This window comes from Brienomyrus brachyistius, chromosome 17 (genome assembly GCF_023856365.1).
Source record: "Brienomyrus brachyistius isolate T26 chromosome 17, BBRACH_0.4, whole genome shotgun sequence".
NCBI lineage: Eukaryota > Metazoa > Chordata > Actinopteri > Osteoglossiformes > Mormyridae > Brienomyrus > Brienomyrus brachyistius.
In genome coordinates, this window is record NC_064549.1 from 6,271,216 (window position 1) to 6,293,242 (window position 22,027).

At 48.5% G+C, this 22,027-nt stretch overlaps 1 protein-coding gene across 2 annotated transcripts; it reads right to left on the reverse strand.

Annotated features, from left to right (window-relative positions):
• Window positions 1-360: 360 nt before the first annotated feature.
• Window positions 361-21,277, reverse strand: zmp:0000001236 (mastermind-like protein 2). Of its 2 annotated transcripts, none has more exons than XM_048982010.1 (4): window positions 20,103-21,277; window positions 8,202-9,329; window positions 1,370-1,481; window positions 361-1,262 (listed from the first exon to the last, which is right to left on the reverse strand). In XM_048982010.1, the coding sequence occupies exons 1-4, from the start codon at window positions 20,439-20,441 to the stop codon at window positions 601-603; spliced, it is 2,241 nt and encodes a 746-aa protein (XP_048837967.1). In that variant the 5' UTR covers window positions 20,442-21,277; the 3' UTR covers window positions 361-600. The 2 variants fall into 2 exon arrangements, with proteins under 2 accessions (XP_048837967.1, XP_048837968.1); XM_048982011.1 differs by lacking the exon at window positions 20,103-21,277 and adding an exon at window positions 11,901-12,331.
• Window positions 21,278-22,027: the final 750 nt, after the last annotated feature.

Below are 22,027 nucleotides of genomic sequence, written 5' to 3' on the forward strand. Positions count from 1 at the left end.
ACAGAGCACCATCTAGTTGGTCATGAAGTGTCATTTTGTCCATCACTAGTATACGCTTATCAGGCTCACCAGGCCCCGCCTCTGGCCTGACATATAAGCTGGTGATGGCCAAATGAAGCTTCATGAACCAGTTTCTGTATTTTCTGACACCACTAGGTGGTGCTCTCCATTAAAAAAAATAGCTCATTTCATGCCCCCAAGCAAACAGCGCCATCTAGTGGGTTCAAAAAATACATAAAATGGTTCATGAATTTCATTTGGCCATCACCTGTGTACGTCACCTGACCAAAGCCAAACTACCAGCCTAATTTTTCAGTCATACTTGTCCCCAGAAACACTGACCAGCCCACACACCTGAAATACTTTGAAGAGGTATAATTTACAAAGCAATTCGCATGGGGCAAAAAGGCCCTTTCACTCTACACAGGCTAAAAAATAAATGCGATTACCTCTGGAATAACTGCCTTGCATTATAGATATACATAGGGATACGAGTCTGATTAGAGTTAAAAAAAAAAATAGTTCAGCTGAAGTATAATAGCATGTTCATGCCGACTTAGTTATGATTTCGGGTTCAAGGGCTGCCGCACGTCCTTTGGGCTAAGTCTGCCCACCCAGGATCTCGTCCAGGTTGATGTCTTTCATCCAGTCGTCGTTCCCGGAACCAGACTTGAGCAGTGAGTCGATAAAGTCCGACTCGGCAGAGCCACCGGGCCCTACTCCATCGCCGTCGGGCAGAAAATTGAGGCTCTGGCTTCCACTATGGCGACTGTGTGTGTTGCCTGGGCCTGAAAAGCGCCCCCCTGTGGTGAGAGCGTGTACATGACTCACTCTGGGCACAGGCTCCCTGGTCACACCCACAGCCGGCCCGTTCACAGGCAGCATGGCCATGGCGATGTGGGAGAACGGATGGCTCTCGAAATTGCTGTGACGCATGTCCGGAAAGCCCCTGGGCACGGGGGGCAGGTCCCAGCCAGCAGGGGAAGCTGCCACGCTGTTGGTCGCCATGGTGTCCCCTCTGTGCCCCATGGGACCCTCTCGGGTCACCGGCCGCAGGGGATCTCCTTGCTGCTCCAGCCGGTTCATGTTGGTGGGACGCCCATAGGCCCCCTGGTGGTACTCCGGTCCACTGCTGTATCGTTTGCTGCTAGATGATGGTGTCACCTTGGCATCCTGACAGGCCAGGAGATGGTTTCCATAGAAACCACTGAGAGTGGACACAGTGCTCAAGGGTGTCTGCGGGGAGCTTGTAGAAATGTCACCTGGATTAAAAAAAAAAACAAAACAAAACATACAGTGGCATAAGCTGGATGTGACACTGCACACAGTGTCTCCTTCAGAACACTGGCAGTGAGGAGAGGGCGGGCACCTGAGTAAGGGTTCGATTGCACCACTTCTGCCAGGTTTGGCCTTGGCTGCTTGTAATCAGGAGGAGGGTTCGATAAGTGACAGGCCAGGTGGTCTGGGACGTTCATCTTCTCCTGAGAAGTAAACAAATGAACTGGTTTTAGTGCAGCCAGCACTTGCTGTCAAACCTTTGTCTGGACTGCCAGAGTAACTGCCATTTTAACTATAGTGGAAACCACTTATAGTGATGCCGTCTGTCTGGGTGAAATTTATCACTATAAATGGATGATCATTATAACAGATTTTCTTCGTCTAGCTGATGTGTATATATATTATAAATGAATATAAGGTAAATCAGACAGCAACGCTTAATTTTATTGATTTCAAATGACAGTACTGTACAAAGTATTACTGAACTGTGTATAATTCAAATATACTGTAATACAGTACACTTATGCATAATCAGCTATATTTATACAGCACATTTTCACAATGTTATAATCTCAAAACACTTACTGCAGTTTCGCTTTGATAAGTCTGTATTTGTCGTTGAGAGAAAATGAATTTGTTTTCCCGACATGTTTTCTGTGCAGGCAGCATTGGCCTCAGGTAGCTAGTTAGAAGCAGACGGGCTACCGTATGTCATGTTTCTGTATGTCATGTTTAAAAACTCCCAAAATGAATACTGTAAGCAGACTACTTGATTCCTATAATGCGAATTCTTTAAACAGTATTTGTGCCAGAATTATTCTTTCCCAAGCTTTTTTATCTGTGTAAGCGGTTGATCACTATAGGCGGTTTCAACTGTATTTACATACTGCCATCAACGCCATGGCAAATTCTGCTAATCATTGTGGTCAAAATGCAGTATTTGTCCCCGTATTGACAGGTTCACGATCCTGTGTGCATACAAAGCCTGTCGTAAGTCCTTTGCGGACAGGGTAGCTTGAATGAGAGACGGAAAGTAATAATTAAGCGATAACATATGTGTGAGGTTGTATTCCAAAATATCACGGCTGTGATTCGGTCTTAGGCACTAGGCCACCAGCGGTTTACAGGCATTTACGGGCCTCCGCAAAAAAAATAGTTCCCGTAACGTCAGCGGAAGTGGGACCGGCTATTGCTCCAAACCTTCCGCATACCCGGGTAATTCACTCCATTGCCGATAGTTTAGTTTGATTAGTTTTAGTATACTTGAAGTTTACTTTTTATATACTATATTTTATATACTTAGTAGTTTAGTGAAGCAGACTTGACATACTGAAAAGTATAAAGAAAAGTCTTAGACTAAGTGCATTAATACTTATACTCTAAAACTAAAGCTTATACTTTAGTATTCTTTATTCTTTCTGCCACAAAATACTAATACTTAGTGTTACTTGTGGCATGTGAAATAAAGTATAACAAGTAAACTAGTAAAATAGCAAATTTTATTTTTTTAGTTTTAGCAAGTATACTTCAAGTGCACTTCAATAAACTAAAATGTGGACTAGAAGTATATACGTAGTACACTAGTAGTATATAGATGAGTGTACTTGTATAGTTGAAAGTATACTTGTGAAAAATTAAAATGACCTTATAAAGTACACAATGTATACTTTTATAACCTTAAAAATGTTCCAATTTAGTCCAAAGAAGTATTAAATTGGTATACTTTCTAGTACATTACAAGTACATGGTCTGTAGTATACTTGCTATACTTATACTCAAGCATACTTAATAACATGAACTTCAAGTATACTACTTTTCGCTAAGGATATGGTTGGGGGGGGAAAAGGTTCTGTTTTATTCGGTTTCATTAGTATATGAAAGGGATAGGTAATCCAAAAAAGGAAAATTCTGTTAACTTTCGCTTTCTAGACGCGCTAACTCTAACGTTAACATCAGTGTACGGAATTGGTTTCATGTCTGCTGATTTGGGGAAATTATACACGTATTTTATCCCGTCCAAATAGGGCTTTAGGTGCATAATCATCATTTAGGTAATGGAATGAAGGGTTCGAGTCTCCACTATGTGCGTGTGTGTGCATGTAGTTTGCATGTCCTCCCTGCATCATTGTGGGGTTTCCTCTGTACCCACCCACTCCAAAAAATATGCTGAGGCTAATTGGAGTTACCAAGATACCCATGTGTGTGTGTGTGTGTGTGCCCTGCGATGTGTCGGTGCCCCATACTGGTTTGTTCCTTGTCTTGCGCCCATAGGCTCCAGACCCCCTTAACCCTGAACAGGATAAGTGTTGTTAGAAAATCGATAGATGGAATACATCAATGCAATTTAGATATTTGCCCAGAAGAGGGCAGCATTCAGCAGTGCAAAAACGAATTCGAAGCTTCACACAGGACTTGATGACATCAGAGCTCTAGAATGTGAATATGGATGAGGGGTGCGTTTCCCACGGGGGGGGGGGGGTGGACCAGGCCGAGGGGAAGAGGATGCATTTTCTAGCTTACAGACAAACGGCTTCTCAGTTAAACGTATCTGCTGGGAAAATGTTCCTCCCGCAGCAGAGGAGTGCCTAAACGCGTGGCCCTTCTGGGAACAGACTGCAGCTCTGCATCACACTGGAGCCCTAAGCCCAAGGCAGCTGGACTGGGTCCACGCTCAGAGGGAGAGTTCTACAGCTGCTAAAAGCAGACCAAGGTTCTGTCCATCATTAATGAAGAACTGACATGTAAACTTCCGCCATGTCAGCAGCTGTACCACCTGCAGTTCAGACTAGGTGATCCATCTGAAGCTAAGCAGGTTTGGGCTCGTCCAATCGGCAGCCGGGACATTGTCCCAAGGGAAGGCTTGGCCAGTACTTGGATGGGAGACCAACTAGGAAACCTGGGTTGCTGCTGGTGTTGGTGTGGCTAACAGGTGAGCCTGTCCTGTGGTCTAAGAAGATCTCAATGCCCCAGTGCAGTGACGGGGACACTGCCGTGTAAAAATGATGCCGTCCTTCGGATGAGACGTGAAACCGAGGTCCTGACTCAGATCTCTGGGCATCTTTCCAAGTCGTAGGGGTGGTAGCCTGAAGTCCCGGCTAAAATTGCCCAATGTGACCCTATCAAATCCGGCCTCCTAATCATCCCCTCTATCTAACTGGTGAATTCTCTCCTGCCCCTTCACCACCTTAGCCACTGTGTAGTGAGTGTATTGGTGCAGAATGGCTGCTGTTGCATCACCCAGGTGGGGGCTACACAGTGGTGCTGGTTGAAGTGGCTCCCCATTGGCTCTGTAAAGTGCTTTGGGTGTCTTGAAAAGTGATGTATAAATGCAACTACCATTCATTCATATTACACTGCATACAGTTGAGTTATGTATACAACACAGTCCCGTCACACTAACTAATATTCTCTGGGTCTGATTTAAACCTCAGCCCAAATTTGGATGTAAAGGTCAATTTGTTCAAATCCAACATGAAGGGAATGCTTTATGACACAGAGTGCTGTTTACATTTTATATCGTGTCTGCAGGTATCACGAAAGCTTGAACATAACCAGTTGCCATCAAACCCCTACCAGCTATCCACTGGCTGTTATAGACTTAGCGATTAACACAGCATTTTCTCCCTCTACAGGAAACACGGCTCTTCTGAGTGCATACCCTAAAACCCCAAATAAGGTGCATGCTATCACATGCAGCGCACTCATTCTGACCCTGAATGTCTGCATTGTGACCCCTAAGGTTCGAGAGCCTCTTTTGTGCCTCCCATAGATACACAGAACCGCCGGGGCTGGAAAAGCCAAAAAGCTGTATCTCAAGGAATGCAACACTTTAACAAAGAGCGATCGGGAGATGGGAGGCACTGAGGATCGCCGCACCGGTGGTGCTGAGCAGCGTATAAAGCACATGTGAGAAACAGTGGTGCATATAGAGGAGTGTACCATCAGCCAACCCTGCAGAGTAACCCTTAGAGGCCTCCAAGAGGCTGTTGCACTCTAACTAGGTCATTGAGCCTTACTCTGATCTCATAAATCCTAATCAGAGAACAGAGAGAGAGAGAGAGTCCATGCCGATTGCTCCATTACCTGCCCACAGCAGCCAGTGCTGAGTCACACACACTGCGATTAATCACGATGGCCTTTAGCTCTACCCGTCCGCTGCTGGCTGCTTTAACTGCCACCATGTGTGGTGCACCCCCCCCCCCAACCCCCCCCCCCCCCCAACCCCCACTCCCTAGAATGAGCGCCTCTAGCGAAGGGTACTGAGGCCTCGCGCTAGATTCTCACACCGCGGCTCGTCCAATCGGCAGCCGGGACATTGTCCCAAGGGAAGGCTCTGGCATTCCGACTTGGCAAGAGGGTTCCTTTCCCAGGAAAGGAGCGCTGTGTTCACAGTGGCGAGGAACAACTTACCACCCTCACCTCATGGTGCGGGGGCTGTAAGGAGACCGTCAGAGAGAGGGGGGCTCAGGCGGTCACTCTCAAGCAGGCGGGGTCACTGTTTTAAAATTCATACATGTTCAAAGGACTGATTCAATGTCATTGCATTTATAGCTATTTTGCACTTAGACGTTACTTAGCAGAACCAAAGCGATGTATAATTGAGGGTCAGCAGGTCCCTTGAGCCATAGGTGTTAAGGGCCCAATAGTGACATCACTCTGCTAACCCCAGGATTTGAACTGGCAACCTTCTGATCACAGGTTCAGCATCCAAACCCACTGAGCCAGACACCAGTGGAAAAAGGGGGATGCTGACTCACTGACCTAATGGGAAGATCCTCTGTTTGTTCAAGGATTTGTAGCCTGACCAGATGTCAAAACTGTAGAACACTTCAGCCCTCTTGTCTCTTGCTAAAACAACACAGTTTATTATTACCTAAGCTTTCACCATAGCTGTGGGGCACTCAGAACCTGACGGTCTCAAACTGAACAAGGCCCCCCTTCCTGTTCCACTGGGATTGTAGTACTATGTTTTAACTTTATTCTACTTTGTTTTGCTGAGTGAGGGCACCAAAGATCTGGTGTGGTGTTGGAGATACATCCATGCTGTCAATCTCGATCCTCCTTCTGGCCTGCCTTCCACGTAGGGGTGCTGACATGCATCTTTCTGCAGTCATCATCCGGGGCATTTTGCCAACATGAACCAAGCACCAACGTGGCTCTACGCCTTTAATAAAGCCACAAATTAGGGATGTCCCACTCCGAGCCGATCCCTGCATTTTTTTTTATATGACCGTAATTGGTTTTGAGTACAAACCCGATTCTTTGTTATGCAGCTGTGGCTGAAATGTCTGCAGTGTGGATACACTTTGAATTGAACAAAAATGAAAGCAGTTAAACTGCCACCTTCAAGGCGAGCATTTCGCAAGGCAGCAGTAAGCGCTGCGATCGATCCTGCCAATTTGATACGGCACCTAAAAGACAAACACTCTGCGGAATACCGTGAGTTCGCTCAGCTAACAGGAAACGGCTGCACACACACAGGAGGGTACTTTAAAAAATACTTTTCATGCTTAAATTACGCTGCTACACCACTTGAGATTGCTTTGCTCTGCATGTTGTATTTGTTGTTTTGCTATAATGCTGCACTAAGTGTACCTATTTAGTGCACTTAGTGTGTGTATATATGTATGCATAAATAACCCATTAAGGGACAGTTCGTATGCATGTACATTGAATCGATGTTATTAATTGCAGTGTACGTATAAGATTGCACCGTGGGACTGCATTATACAGCGAAACCTCGGATCTTGAACTTAATCTGCTCCAGAAGGCTCTTCGACAACGTATTTGGTTCGAAAACCGAAAAAATAAAAGATACAAAATATTGTAAATTGTATTAATCCGTCCCAGACCACCAAAGGACTATTTAAACTGCCTATATAAATGCTGCTTTATAAATATGTGCCTGATGCTAAAACCATAAACTTTATAACCCGTAAATACATGAAATAAATGAAAATTGAAATTTCCTGTACCGTGACGAGCTAATGAGGTACAATTACAGCCCGTTTAAGCTCTAGCGTGCTTCTCACGACTTAACTTTTTTGGTTTGCTACTCTCACTAACCTTCTTAGGACGGAGCCAGACAGGTTTTAGTGAGAAAGAGATGGTTGGCCGAGAACCGAAACCGATACGTTCAACAACAGAGACATTTTTTTAACTAAACAATATGGTTGAGGACTGAATTGTGCGATATGTGAGACATTCAAGAACTGTGGCTCCCTGTATAAGTATCGGATAATGACTCGGTTTTGGCAGACACTTCATATTAAATGACTCGGATCAGTATCGGCGGCCAAAACCCCTACGTCATAGGAGAGGAAATGCACCCAAATGAGGCGGAACATCCTGCCTCTGAGGGCAAAGCAGTGACCGCGAGGCGATAACGGGGCTTTTCCATGGCCTGCTCCCTGCTAGCTGAGGGCCCTCAATTAGCAAGCTCTGCTGTGAGAACCCATCTTGCAGGAGCTCCGGAAAGCTTCCAGAGGAAATACATATTAAAGGGGCCTCTTGTCTGGATGAAACCGGAGTCCAGGCAGCTGCGCGGACACTGCTTCCGGGATGCCAGCTAATCACGTCACATTTTGGATAAAATGATTAATGAAAATGTTGCTAAATATAATAGTGACAAAGTTGTTAATCAGAACCCGCTTGGTAAATTAAACTTCAATGATTTCATTGTAACGCCGCCTCCTGAGGTTGTAAAGTAAACTGCCCTGACATTTATGTAAGAAATATACATTTTCTTTAACAAAGCACGGTCAGACAGTTCCTGCGGCAATTTGGGGCAATATCAGACTTTTGACAATGGGATTTGAACTAGTGACCTTCTTATCACAGACACAGTGTTCTAACACATGGAGCTAGGGATAAGGTAGCCGTAGGATTATCGTTAGGGCGGAGAATGTGAGGCCTCTTCCTACCTGTTTCTGCTGGTCCGGCTGAAGATGGAGCCCTGTGGTCCTCTTCTGAGCCAGGCACGGCGACACCGGGATGGGTAAGTGCGGGTTCCGGAAGTGTCCTGGAGGGTTCTGGCTCTGGGTGGCCATAGCATGCTGCTGCTTCCTCTGGGGGGCAGCCATCATGGAGCCCCGCAGGCTGGCAGAGTCTGACCTATTACAGTCCTTAAAGCTCAGAGCTCCATGTCTGCTGAGCTCAACCAGGCTCTCATTCAGAGGTGCCAAGGGTGGGCCCTGGGTTCTGCTCCCCGACTGGCACCCGGCAGCCGGGCCCAGTGTTGTCGACAGCTCAGGTGGCCAACAGAGCGCCCCCTGCTGGCGGACATGCGGCATAGCGGGCACCTGGTTGGCCGCCATCTGCTTCAGCTGCTCCGCATGGGACACCTGCAGCCAGGCTGCCAGGCTCCTGGATGCTCCTGAGGAGCCTTGGCTGTCCTGGCTGGAGCCGGCGGTTATTGGGACACCGCGAGGTGTTGAGGATCTAGCCGCCATGGGGAAATCTGGCCCAGGAGAGCCCCCGGGGTCCTGCACATAGCCCGGCGAGTACTCAACCTTAATGACCTTCTGCATGGGAGGACACGGCTCACCCATGGCCAGGGAACCTGCTCCATCCAGATCCAGGCTGAAGGAGTCATCCTGCTTGAGAATCTTCTCAAAGTCTGGGTCACTCAACGGGGGCACGGATTTGGTGAGCTCATCAAAGAGTTCCTGCAGGTCGGGGTCGATCTGACCACCGCATTCTTCCTTGAAGCCAAAGACCATACCCCCTCCTCCGCCAATGGCTTTCCCGCATGAGTGAACTTCTTCCGGCTCCTTCTTCATCTCCTTGAGGGTCAAGCTGAAGAGGTCCCGGCACTCCCCGACACCCTGGGAGGTCCCGTCGCTGTCCTTCCTGCTCATAGAGTGACCCATCACGTGGTTTCCGGACGTGGCCTGCTCATTGCCAAAGACATACCCGCTGTCCCCCAGAGCATTTCCATCCATGCAGAGACGCTTGTAGACGGAGTTTAGAACCTCGCCAGAGAGCCTGTTCAGTTTGGGGTTGTATTCTGGAGGATGTCCTTCTATCTTTCTCCTCAAGGTCCCATGAAGCTGCAAAAATGAGTCTGAGTAAGACATACAGGCTAGAGAAAATCAAAAGCAAACAAGCAAAATACAGGAATTTAGAATATCAGTGGTCATTTTTGACACACCACAAGAAAATGTGTCCTCTGCGTTTAACCAGTGTGTGACATAGCAGGGGGCAGCTAATTCAGCTCCCGGGAGCAGTACCTTGCTCGGAGCACATCAGTGACACCTTGCCAGGTGGGGATTTGAACCAGCAATCTTGCACTTATAAGTGCATTTCCCTAACCATTAGACCACCACTGCCCACATGACTTGGTAAAACACTGAACTCTCACACAAAAACACAGCAGGGCTCAGATATGATTAAGGCGGTGGACAGGAGTAACCGCGGCTGTACCCTGTCACTGGGATATAACCAAAGTGCTTGGATAAAAAGCAGCAGTGGTGTTTACTGGGCAGTACTGGTGCACCTCGTGTTTACTGGGGCACTGAGCCTGCAAGGTGAGCATTAAATATTCACACGTGGATCATGTGATTATGCGAAGCTCTCACAGACAGGAATATATTACCACTGAAAGAAGAAAGATTGTAGGATTTTTAAAGATTGGGTGTAATTTATACAGGGGGGGCAACCTTATCATTAACCAATGATATGTTTAGAGTCAGCGAATGACAGAGGAGGAGACACTCCACAGGCCAATCAGCTTTCAGTTGGGGCCACTGCTCCTGTGGCCCCGCCCCTGTACATAGCTCTGTCTGCATATTACCCGCAGGTTCATGAGGGGACCTGGAGTCCTGAATTACCATCAGGCACCTTCATTTATATTCAGCTTTTTTCATCAGTGTTGCAGTGCACTGCAGCAGTGCGGCTCTCCTCTGCGCTATCCGGCTTTTTTCAGTGACATTTCAGCGCCTCTGTTCTTTCAGTTGGTTTTATGCTAATCGCCATCATGCAGCTCAGCTTCCAGCTTACCCTCTCTGAAGACGGCCAGGCCAAGGAATAACACCACTATCGAGTTACCCAGCAATCGGTGCTGATCAGAGCCGGGAGGTTTTGGGGACCAGGCAGCTGGACAAGCGGGAAAGCTTTGAGAGGAGACTGACTTGGCAGGAGAAACAGGGTAAAGACTATGGTAGGCTAATTCAAAGGGCAATGGATACATGAAACCCTGAAAATTGTTCCAGGGAGGCTTCTCACACAACCCCTGATGGCCAGTGATGGAGAAGGTACTCACAAAAGTAATCCATTACAGACAGAGGTGGAGAGTTCAGGTCCAAAAAGTAGAAATCCAGACCAAGGTTTTGTTTCAACCATCCAGTTGCGTACTATGTGAATGTAACCTTTTATAATCAACTGGTTGGTTGAAACAAAATTTTGCTCTGGATTTGTACTTCCTGGACCTGAACTTTCCACCGCTGCCTGTAATGGATTATTTTCCTCAACATTGCTGATGACACCCCCCCATTCGCTGACCTTCAGAGAGAACATGCTGGTGATCCCCCGGGAGCTGCTGAGTAGGGATGCCCAAGTGATGCATCTTGTGCACAGCTGGGTCATCCTGGGCCAGAGCTTATACCCAGAGGGTAAGGGAAGGGTGCACAGTCAGCACTGCAAGATACCCTAGATACACACACATCACTCATTTACCCACAAATCCTCAGGACAGATCTCGAATAGATCAGCGACTGAAAATAGATTTTCTGATTAACACCTAATGAGCTCAGATGCCGTGCACGTTCGTGAGTCTTTCTTCCTTGTTTGGACCTCCTTTCAGCAGTCTGCGGCTCTCCTCATTTGCCTACGGCTAAAATTCACTTCTCTTGAAAGCAAACTGTGCAGAATCCTTGGAGGTTTGTTAACACAGTCTCATTGAAAACCAGTTTCAATTCTCAGGGCTGAAGTGTTCGGTTGCCCGAATTATTTGTCCTATCAGAGGAAATAGGATTAAACGGTAACGATGCAGAGATGTTCCTGCTGGACCTGCTGAGATCGTACAGCGTCCCTGACAGTGGGGACATAGCGATGCAGATCCACCTTCCAGGAGACGCAAAGGCAGTACCAGGGTAATGTGTCATTTCCATCCACGAAACAAAAAGAGCAGAAAACAAGAGATCTGTCTACCATTTTCCTTGAGATTCATCAGGAGGAATATCACACATTGGGGATAAATCCTGGCAAGTCATTTTAATTAACATAAAACAGCGACTGGCCATAGACCGGCTCCTGGATGGGGGGAGAAAGATAACCATGCGGGCTGGGATTGCCATCCATCCTGGAATGCCCGGCAGCGTTGACACACTGTGTCAGACGTTCTGCTCACATTTAACATTTCACATTTGCAAAGAGTTTCACCTCATCTGCAGAAGGGATGAAAACCGTTCCCTAGGTGGCATATATAACATATAACCTCCCAGACATTATTCTGTGGCAAACCACATTTTGACGGCATTTCTAAAAGCATCACTATTCCAATATTTATGAAACGTATCGCCCCTACACCCAGCAAATGTTATCGGCAAGGTATACCTCCCGCTGACGATCAAACATGGTTTATAAAAGTGGGATGAATAGTGAGAGTTTGTTAGGATTCTTACAGTAAGAGGGACAGCGAGCAGGAGGTTTGACGGCGCGTTGGCAGGAATCGTTCACGTGAAAGTGAGACGATCAGGTGACCTGCTTCATGGTAGTGGTGGTGGTGGGAGGGTGTGCAGGCTGTTTACAGGGCAGCTCCTGGAAAGCCCTGATTGATATGCTGCTCGGATTGCCAGCCATCCCTCCCCCCTTCCATCCAGGGATGCTTTGGCACTTTACCTTCTCGCCGAGTATCTAGGTGACACGTCCTCAAAGCTGACTACTGACCCAGGATTTACGCTACTGGCTTCCGGAATAGTGACAGTTCCTAATTATTCCTCTCTCGCACAATGGTTGGTCCTTGGAGACTCCAGCACAAAAGACCTTCCTGGAAGAGGAGGATTAAGTGTGAATCGCCGGCTAAAGACCTTAATAAAAACGAGTCCATGTCAGAATTATGTAAGACAACACATCCCGCCCCCCCATTCCTGTCCCCCAATTAAGCAAGAACTCCCCCCCCCCTATTGTTGGACAGGAAAAACAGGCCCCCACACTCCAAACTCACCACATTCTCAAATGGAGAAACAGCCTAAGTCACAGATTCATGTGATCAAGTCGAAGTTTCACAAATCAGTGAAGTGAAGGTGGTAATGAGGGGGAGACGAGAGCTTCTTACTGACTCCCTGAACCATTCGTTCACCTCTGGTTGTCCATATATACATATTTATACACTCGTAGTGGGTGTGTGATCTTCAGTGGAAACCAAGCGAGCTGCCCTCCTTCTGCTCTCCTGTGACATTTTTTGTTGTGATTTCATACTGCAGTCACTGCGATGTCTAAAGTAAATTACCCACTGGCACAGTGAAGACTCTTAATCTTAATCAATCTTAATCATGTGGGGGGGGGGGTATTCACAGGGAAAACAGTTTGCTGCAAGACATCTTTGATGTGAGTGTGGCCAGGCGGTGCCAGAGAGAGTCTGAAAGGGGATTCACTGGGATGCCTCACAGATATAATCAGCCTGTGAAATAATGTGCCCAACAGAGGAGAGGATTCTGAGAGGGATGGTAAAACCGGAACAGACCCAAGCTACACCTGAGTTGTTCTGGAAAGGCCAGGCCCTCCCCATTTCAGGCAAGCCACTATGTAAATAAGGGCCTCTCTTCACTCAGCAATGTGGCTAATGTGCGAACATGTAAGCCCCCCCCCGAGCATAAGGACTTTGCATGCATTTACTGTCCCATACCAATGACATGCAGTCGGCTAGTCTGGCCACACTGGATTCCCCGAAGTCCGTCACTGTACTTTGTATGTGACATTTGATTGGTATCCCGTTTAGGGTGTCCCCCAGCCCAGTGCCCTGTGAAGGACTGGCATCCCGTTTAGGGTGTCCCCCAGCCCAGTGCCCTGTGAAGGACTGGCATCCCGTTTAGGGTGTCCCCCAGCCCAGTGCCCTGTGAAGGACTGGCATCCCGTTTAGGGTGTCCCCCAGCCCAGTGCCCTGTGAAGGACTGGCATCCCGTTTAGGGTGTCCCCCAACCCAGTGCCCTGTGATGGACTGGCATCCCATTTAGGGTGTCCCCCAGCCCAGTGCCCTGTGAAGGACTGGCATCCCGTTTAGGGTGTCCCCCAGCCCAGTGCCCTGTGAAGGACTGGCATCCCATTTAGGGTGTCCCCCAACCCAGTGCCCTGTGAAGGACTGGCATCCCGTTTAGGGTGTCCCCCAACCCAGTGCCCTGTGATGGACTGGCATCCCATTTAGGGTGTCCCCCAACCCAGTGCCCTGTGAAGGACTGGCATCCCGTTTAGGGTGTCCCCCAGCCCAGTGCCCTGTGAAGGACTGGCATCCCGTTTAGGGTGTCCCCCAGCCCAGTGCCCTGTGAAGGACTGGCATTCCATCCATGGTGACCCCGGCCTTGTGCCTGGTGATGCTGCCTGGGATAGACTCCGAACCCAGCAAGACCCTGTACTCAATAAGCACGGGGCCATGAACATGGATGGACACCAACACATGTTTTAGACTCTGTTGAAACCACACATTCCACAAACTGCTATAAACACAGTGGTGCTATCCAGTAAATTCTCGAAATGGTCTGACCAAAGGAAATTTGGCAAGGCAAAGGAGATTTCTGTGGTTGGTTTCCAACACATGTGCGCCCTAATTCTGGGCACTGTAGCGGGCTCCTATGAAAAGTGACAAGACTTTATAAACAGCTGCACGTTAAAGAGCTAATGAACTTCACCAAAGCTGGAGGTGAGCAAGGATGGTGCCGTCAGCCGATTACTTTAAATGTCTGAGAACTTTTCTTGGAAAACATTAGATAGAGCTTAACTTATTTGGTGAATGTTGCATCCTCACTTTATTCCAGTAAAAGCACTTTGTGCATTTCATGTTAACCACTCAATCACATCTATAAGGGCACAGTAGCTTTATTAACTGCCACAAAGAAAAAGAAGAAAATATTAAAAAGAAAATGCGTGATAGCATAGCCAGCTTCACCCAAAGTGAGAGCGGGACGGCTGCTTGCCTATTCCGCTTTGGCCTGGTTGTGCTTACAAGGATCTCAGCAAAAGTGATTTAAGTGGAGTTCCTCGAACGCCTCAGTGCTGAAATCCATTTGGATAAACTGTAGGAATATGTGGAGAGCTGCGTGGTCTTCACGGGTTCTGCGTGTGAACGGGAAGCCTGGATCCGCAGAGAGTGCCCCCCACCCCCCCGGCCGGCAAGCCGGGCCTCATTCTTTTGGCCATGAAACAAGCCCTCGGCGTATTGAGTCTCACAGAAGTGCACTGTTTCCAGGCTCGGCCTTCACTTCCTGGGTCTGCTTTTACACTCCGGTCTGGCATTTAATGGCATTGTTAGCTCAGACCAAGCATTTTCTAAGGTGAGGCTGCCTCCCCCTTCCCTCCCTGCAGTGGGAGAATGGGCAGAGAGCCCCCCCCACCCCCACCACTGAGCAGTCCGGGGGCGAGGACACACGCCCTCACAATGACACGGATCCCACTTCAGATGAAAAGCTCAGATTTCGTGGAAAAACGGCAGCAGTCAGATTCCTGCAGCGCAAATCTGCAATGAGGATAAACTTTTACACCTTTAATCACAAACGAAGAGATTCTCATTTTTGGAGCTGGCTTGAATGAGTGGGTTTGTTTAAACGTCACTCGTATCTGAGTGTAATTCTGCGTGGGCGAGCTCGCAGCAAATTACTAATAGCAGCCATCCTTTAGAAGTCAAAGACTCCTCCCCCGCACTAGGGGGCATTATCCATTTCAAACATGAGACAGTTACCCTCCTCATAAAATACATATTTTTTAAGCCAAATTCATGTGCTCCAGACAGCAGCAGTGGAATGGGTGCAGAGAATCGGGTTCCATAAACTTCCCTGAAGTCTAGAAGCGCAAAAGAGCTGTGGCAGGATAAACAGCAGCAGCCCATCAAAGGGTGGAAAGCAAGATGATACACAGCACATCACCTGCAGGAGTGTGCTTCAGCAGACTGGCATGGAGGAGGAAAATGAAACTATATTTGCGTTTTTGCACAGCTGAGAAGAAAGAAGCTTAAAGACCTTAGTCAAGGGCCCAATGAAGATGTGACTAATCGTCCAAGGATGGGATTCGAACTGGCAACCTTCCGATCACAGGTACAGAGATCAAATCTGCTGAACAGTTAGTAAATACTGTGGTGAAGGACACTGTGAACCCACTACTGCTTGACCCTGCATGGTATACACCATCCTCTGTGAGGGCCTTCTGTATTAAGCTATGGGTGCAGTTACGTGGGTATGGTCATATGGGTGTGGTCACATGCATACGGCCGCAATGACATCACCATATAGGATGTGTTATTGCCGGCACGGTAGCTGCAGTGCTTAGGTCTAGGGCAGCCCATCTAAGGAGCTTCTGGCTTGTAGTGAACATCCACTGTTCCTGAGGAGCCATCATACCTATACCCCACCAGGCAGAACCCCAATGGACATCAGGGAGGGCAGCGTGGGGCGGGGCAGGGAGGGGCAGCTGGGCATGGGCTAACCTATGCCCCCTAGAGGCATTCCCTGTATAATCTGAAGTGACTCCCTGAATTAGGACAGTTCACCCAAAGTGCAGCAGTCATATTCCGCTGCAGGGGAGATCATGACTTGTAGCTGCATCAAGCACTATCAAGATGGTGGCGTGGCCTGAACTGAGCACTTCATGATGGCACAGAGTTGCGAGAACATGTCAGAGCAGAACGACCTCAGCTCAGCTCCCCTCAGGGGTGCTACAGACTGCACGGTCCCATTAAGTGTTGGAAACATGTCCTTGCTCATCGACTCCGCCTGCGAGATCCTGCCTGTGGCTCCGTGTTGAACGACTGGAGAGTTGGGGGAGGGTATCACATGACCAGCTCTTTCTCAGACTCTGCGGGAAAGGCTCTCTTGCTATCTGCCTGAGACATAACACGGCGCGATAGAGATCCCAGTAATATCAACAAGCAAGTCAAAACAGCACAAGAAACCAGGTCGTAAGACGTACGTAGGCCTGAACTGAGCCTTTCATCTCCAGAGCCCAGACCCACCTCAACAGGCACCAAAGGCACCGCGACGACCTGTCATCTAAAATGGGGAAAACGCAATAGACCCAAAGAGCTTCAGGGAAAAGTGTGCGGATTCCCATAAACCTCTGATCAGACAGAAGTGCAGTGGCAGAGTGGCATGGTGCCAGAGCAAAACAGTCACCAGACAGCAGGGCGGCGACACTCAGACAGACCCGCGGGCTTTCCTGGGAGGCAGCTGCCTTCCAGCGCACAGGGCCATCAAATTAAACACGGGTGTGAAGAGAAGGATGCTGAATATCTGATGTTCCGGGTGAAATGTTCCTGGGAATGGTAACACCGTCCACAGGCGGACTTCTTAGCCGGAGGTGGAAAATATATGCAGCCGAGCCTAAAAACAGAACAGGAAGGAAGGTGGGGGTGGATTGGGGGGGGGGAGGCAGGGAGGGTGGGAGTGACATGGGAATTCTATCTCCCTCTGGTACCCTCCCTCTGTCGGTACGTCACGGTCCCAGCTGGACAGGAAGGCGAGCGGCTTCGAGGCTCGAACCGCACTTCGCCTGAGAGAAGAAAGCATGGGAAAGGGGAGAGGAGAAAAGAGGAGAAAGAGGAGGTGCAAGAGCAGCCATGCTGCCCTAGGACGAGGAGTAGTGGGATGGGAGAGCACACTGACCTTCAGGGATTCAGATGCTCTCCCCAAGTCTAAGCAAGGGAACATCCTGCCCTCTCCTCTCCTCTCCTCTCCTCTCCTCTCCTCTCCTCTCCTCTCCTCTCCTCGGACTCCCAGACAAACTTGGGCATGAGCCCGCCCCTCTTCCCCGGATCACCGGTCAGCCTGCTGCTTGCTCTCACTCCACATACATTCCCACAGCAGAGCCTTAATTCACAGCAGCTGAAGCTGTGGGCTGCGTCGGGGGACAGCAGGCCCAGAGGGACGCGTGTCATTTCCTGCTGCCAGGAACAGAACGTGGGAATTTCAGTATGTAACATTATCTAACTGCTGCATGCGTATTACAGTCATTCAGCTAATGTGGTGCTCAGTCGTCACCTTCCACTGGCCCAGCCCAGGTACCAGACCCGATAATGCTGAAGACGAGCGGATTGTACTGCTACAGGCCGTACGCAGACAGAAGGCCTTCCTGAAAGGCCAACGACACGCCGTCACCGAGGGCAATGCTAGCTTGCTCACCACTGTGTTACCAACAGGACTGAAGGCTCCTTAAGGAGAAAGCTGGCTGCCGGACCCAGGCTCTGCTCCACGAGGAGAAGGAGTCCTCCCACTCTCACGTCTCTGCCCAGACAGACGGACGGCTATTCATTAGGCTTGTCAAACACCATCTCCTCTAGCAGAAGATGAATGAGGGTAGCGTGTGTTTCACCTAACGGCACGCTGTTGTATTGCCTCTCTGACAACGAATCGGTTTCTGCGGTGAGAGAGAAGATGGTGTTTGCATCTCTGAAGTCACCTAGCATAAGCTTGAACAAAAAGTTGAGCAGATGAGCAACATACAGGCCATAGGGAGCAGGGGGGTCAAACATGCAAATACTGCTCCACAGCGCCACATGGTGTTCTGGTGGTGAATTACACTTCGGGTATGTGCAAGTTAATAGCGATAGCTCACTTTAGTTCCTGCAGATTTAATGAAGCATATAACACAAGGAGCTTCGGGAATCGAGTGCTTCTTCAGAAGGTTCTGGGATGTAAGACGAATTTATCCAGACACTTAGTAAACAGACAGGGGTCAACGGACAGGATCACAGCATAGACACCGCGGCGAACAGACCGCGGGGCTGAGGAAGAAGAATTGTAGGCATTCAGAGAGGTGGTGTGAAACTGGGGCATGGGAACGAGGCGATCTCGGCCCAGCGAGGAGAAAACACCCTGAGCTCTAATGTAAACAGTGTTTGAACTCTGACCCGCCTGTGACACTGCTTCAACCTCACATTCCGAGCGATAGCCCGACCCCAGGACCAGGAGGCCAAGCCCAGGACCAGGACCAGGGGGTCATTCTGTTCCGCTACAGGAGCACAGCAACAACTAGAAAAGCCAGTTTCTGGAGGAACATTTAATTTTGCCGTAGGGTTCAAAATCCCATGCTGGCGTGGTGGGAAAAGGCAGCACAGGGTGTTTCACTCGACTTCTGCTTGGACGCAGAATGACGTGAACTTACATTACCTGTCGACTCGAGTTCCCACGGAGCTCTCGTTTCAGGCCGAGAGGACAAACCACAGCGCTTGGCAAAAAACGCTTCAGATGCACGCTAGGTCACCTCCCCCACCTCCACCCCCTGGCTCTCTCACGCACACACAGGCGCACTCTCCCCGTCTGCCAGGAAAAACCTGACAAACCATCTGACAACCCCTGAGAAAACACACCAAGCCTGAAAAATAGTCCTTCCTCAACCCTCTGTGCACTTACTTACTCAAATATGTAAATCTTTCAGTAACATTCAAAGACCTTTGTTTGCAGTGTGACAAGCATAAACTTTTCACCCTACTACACAATAAAACTACACAGCAGCTGGATTCTACGGAGGTTGTAACTTGACTTTTTAAGTCCCCCAGAGAGTTACTCTGAGATCCATGCTTATATAAGAAATTTGTGTCTAAAAATGATTTTTGAGGGAACTGGACATCGGGGGATACACGTGTTCATAATCATAGGTAAAGTTAGCTATCAGACGAAAGCAAGTGCAAAGAAGAGTGAGTATCTACACTATCGACCAAAACTGTAGAAACACAAAGCATTTCAGGCATTAAGCTTTAAAAAATCCAAACAATTCCACAGCAAGAATGAAATGGTAAACCACAGTTACTGCATGGAACAGTGCGCACAGACGTGCTCCATGTTGGAATCCATTGGCAAACACAGCATCACACATTTTCTGAACACTGGGGACTCGTTTTGTTTAATTCTATCTCCCAGGATAGGAGATGTTCAGAGTTTCCTGGCAACACCATGGCAACAGCATTCACGGGCCGCTTAAGGTGGGCAGCTGCACATTCCAGGCCAAAATACTCGCTCTCTCTGCCAGAGTACCTGCGGGTGACCCTCGTTGGGCGGGACCGAGGCTGCTTGGTGTGAGGCTTTAGTTCCACCCACTCCTAGGCCAAACAGAGCACAGTGTGTCTGTACAGGGACATCGCATGTGACACTGCTCAGTCTAAGCAAGTGGCAGAGGTGGCTGACCTTTGGAGAGCAAATGGCACCCTGGGTGCCAGTAAGGATGCCCCCCACCCCCCAAAACAGTGAAATAATGTTCCTGAGGCTGTGAGGACCCGCATGTACGGATTCTGTAAATGAACCATCTGTTTAGGCGTCAAACAGATTCGGGCTTTAAGGTATAACAGGCGTCACCCTCCCAACAGCTGCAGATGCAATACCAGCATGCAGCACAAAGTTTTAAAGTTAATGGCAAGTCCAGAGAGCTTTACTAAAACCTGTACTATCTATGAAGATGTAACTATTAAAAATGACATTTTCTCTTGTGAGGGAGGCAGGGGAATTTACAAGGCAGGTAAACTCACAGCTGTATAGATGGAGCCCAGAGGGTCCCAGAGTGTGAGGCAACATTGCTAACCACTGCGGGTCATTTGTTCTGCTTTAAAAGTTTTTTTATCCAAAGCATAGTAATGATCACCGCACTGATATAAGGCGCTTTGGCAGCCTCCATGCATATGAAGGGGCACTCACGGCGATCCGCGTGCTGCTCCGGGGCTCCCCGCCTGCGCCGCTTTGCGTCTTCTGCTCCCCGTTCAGCCGGCCGCTGTTCTCCGCCTGCTGCTGGGCAGATGCGCGGCTTCCCTTCACCTTGCGGCTGCCCGAGCCCTGCTGCACGATGCTCAGGAGGTGCAGCGTGCTTTCGTGCTCCCGGTCCGAAGTCTCAGCCTGGCCACGCTGGTAGCGGCTCTCGCAGCTGGAGTGGTGCCTCCTGCACAGGGCGATCCGGGCGCGGAGGCGCTCCACGATGGCTCCGTGCAACCGCGGGACGAAGGCGCTGGCCGGCGGCTGCGGAGGGGCGGCATCCCCCATGCTGCCGGGGGGCGCAGCTCTACTACGGTGCGCGGTGAAAATACTGAACGCGAATTAAAGCGGCAGCTTTTGCCTTAAATAATGACAATATATGAGCAGTCCTTAATATGACAGAACTAAAGTAAACTGAATAACGAAACATAATGTCCAGTCACTCGCATGGGAACCAAATCGGCTCTGATCAAGAGATAATTACAAGAGATCTGATCAAGAGAAAAATACAAAATACAACAACCCCTCTCCGCCACCCGGATAGAAGATAGATGGAAAATTACTCCGATTAAAAAAATATATGTGGGGAAAAAGGTCTGAGCTCAAAAGATACGCAACCAGGTTTACATTAACTAGATTTACTAAACCAGCAACAAAACGTTAAAGCGTAACCGAACAAATCTAAATTAATGAATCGAAATTCATGAATATCATAAAGGAATTAAATTGCATTATTATAGGTAGCATTTTGCAGTGAAGGGGAAAAAAACAATCTGTATGAGCATGGATCCCATAAGGGGACCCCAAACTCCCTACCACTCGCCCATAGTCACACAAAAGCCGGCTGGATGAGAGCAGCGCAGGGCTGTGACCGTGCCGGTCCCATGCAGTCCGCGGCAGCCCGGAGCATGGCGAGGCGCAGGAGCCGAGTCCGTGCTGCTGCTACTCTTTCTGCGCTCCGAATAATAGGGCTCCGCATCGGCAGACTGAAAGCGAAGCGGACTTTCATTTCTAAACTTAACTCATTTAAACGGAAAGGAAAAGGCGGCCAGACTGCGAGCAGGGCGCCGCCTTGCGCTTCACCGGGCGCGGCGCTCGGCAGTCCGCGCACCGCTGCGGGGCCACAGTGCTCTACTCAAGCTTTACGCCTGCTTAGCGTAAAAGGGGCGGGGGGTACTTATGGTTGCAAATAGTTTATTGCATAGTGTTTAACAATATAGAAGTGTTTCTGTAGAAAACACGTGTAAAACGTTTCAAGATTTACTGTCACATTTTCCGAGGAACGCAGTGAAATTGTTGTGGCACAGCTACAGGGTCGAGAACAGATGGATTAGGGGGCAAAAAAATCAGCAGCGGTGCAAATGAAGGACACAACAACGGTGCGGTAAAAGATAAGGCAGGGCAAGACAAATACAGTAAAATAAATAATAATAATAATAAACATAGGATTTTTTGTCACCCAGTATGGCACCTGATATGAATGAGTGGTAATTCATTAGAAAGAAAGAAAAGAAAAAAAATAATGTGATCAAAGGCTCAAATGAAATATATAAATAAAACTCAAATAGCTCAGCTGGGTTCGGGTTACGGTTTAATCTATGGTCATTTACAGGTCACATTCTGTCCGGTAAGAACAATATCCTTCGCACGGTCTTCTTCTCAATTGAAAGGAAACGCGTGAAGTTAACAGAAAAGTGGAAAGTAAAAAAACAAACGAAGTGCAATAAAATGCTTTAAGGAACATTAAGGAAATTAAATCCTTACAACATTAATACGTTAACACATTCTAAATCAGTCTAACTTCTAAGTAATAGAGATTTGCATGCCTTTAAACTGACAAAATCACAGGAAAATATTCAGCATGTAAAAATTTT

Coding starts and splice junctions, on each gene's coding strand:
- zmp:0000001236 (XM_048982010.1), bottom strand. CDS start 20,441: ATGGGGGATGCCGCCCCTCCGCAGCCGCCGGCCAGCGCCTTCGTCCCG. Junction 9,330..20,102: donor GGAGCAGCACGCGGATCGCC/GTGAGTGCCCCT, acceptor TCATTTTTGCAG/CTTCATGGGACCTTGAGGAG. Junction 1,263..1,369: donor GCAATCGAACCCTTACTCAG/GTGCCCGCCCTC, acceptor TTTTTAATCCAG/GTGACATTTCTACAAGCTCC.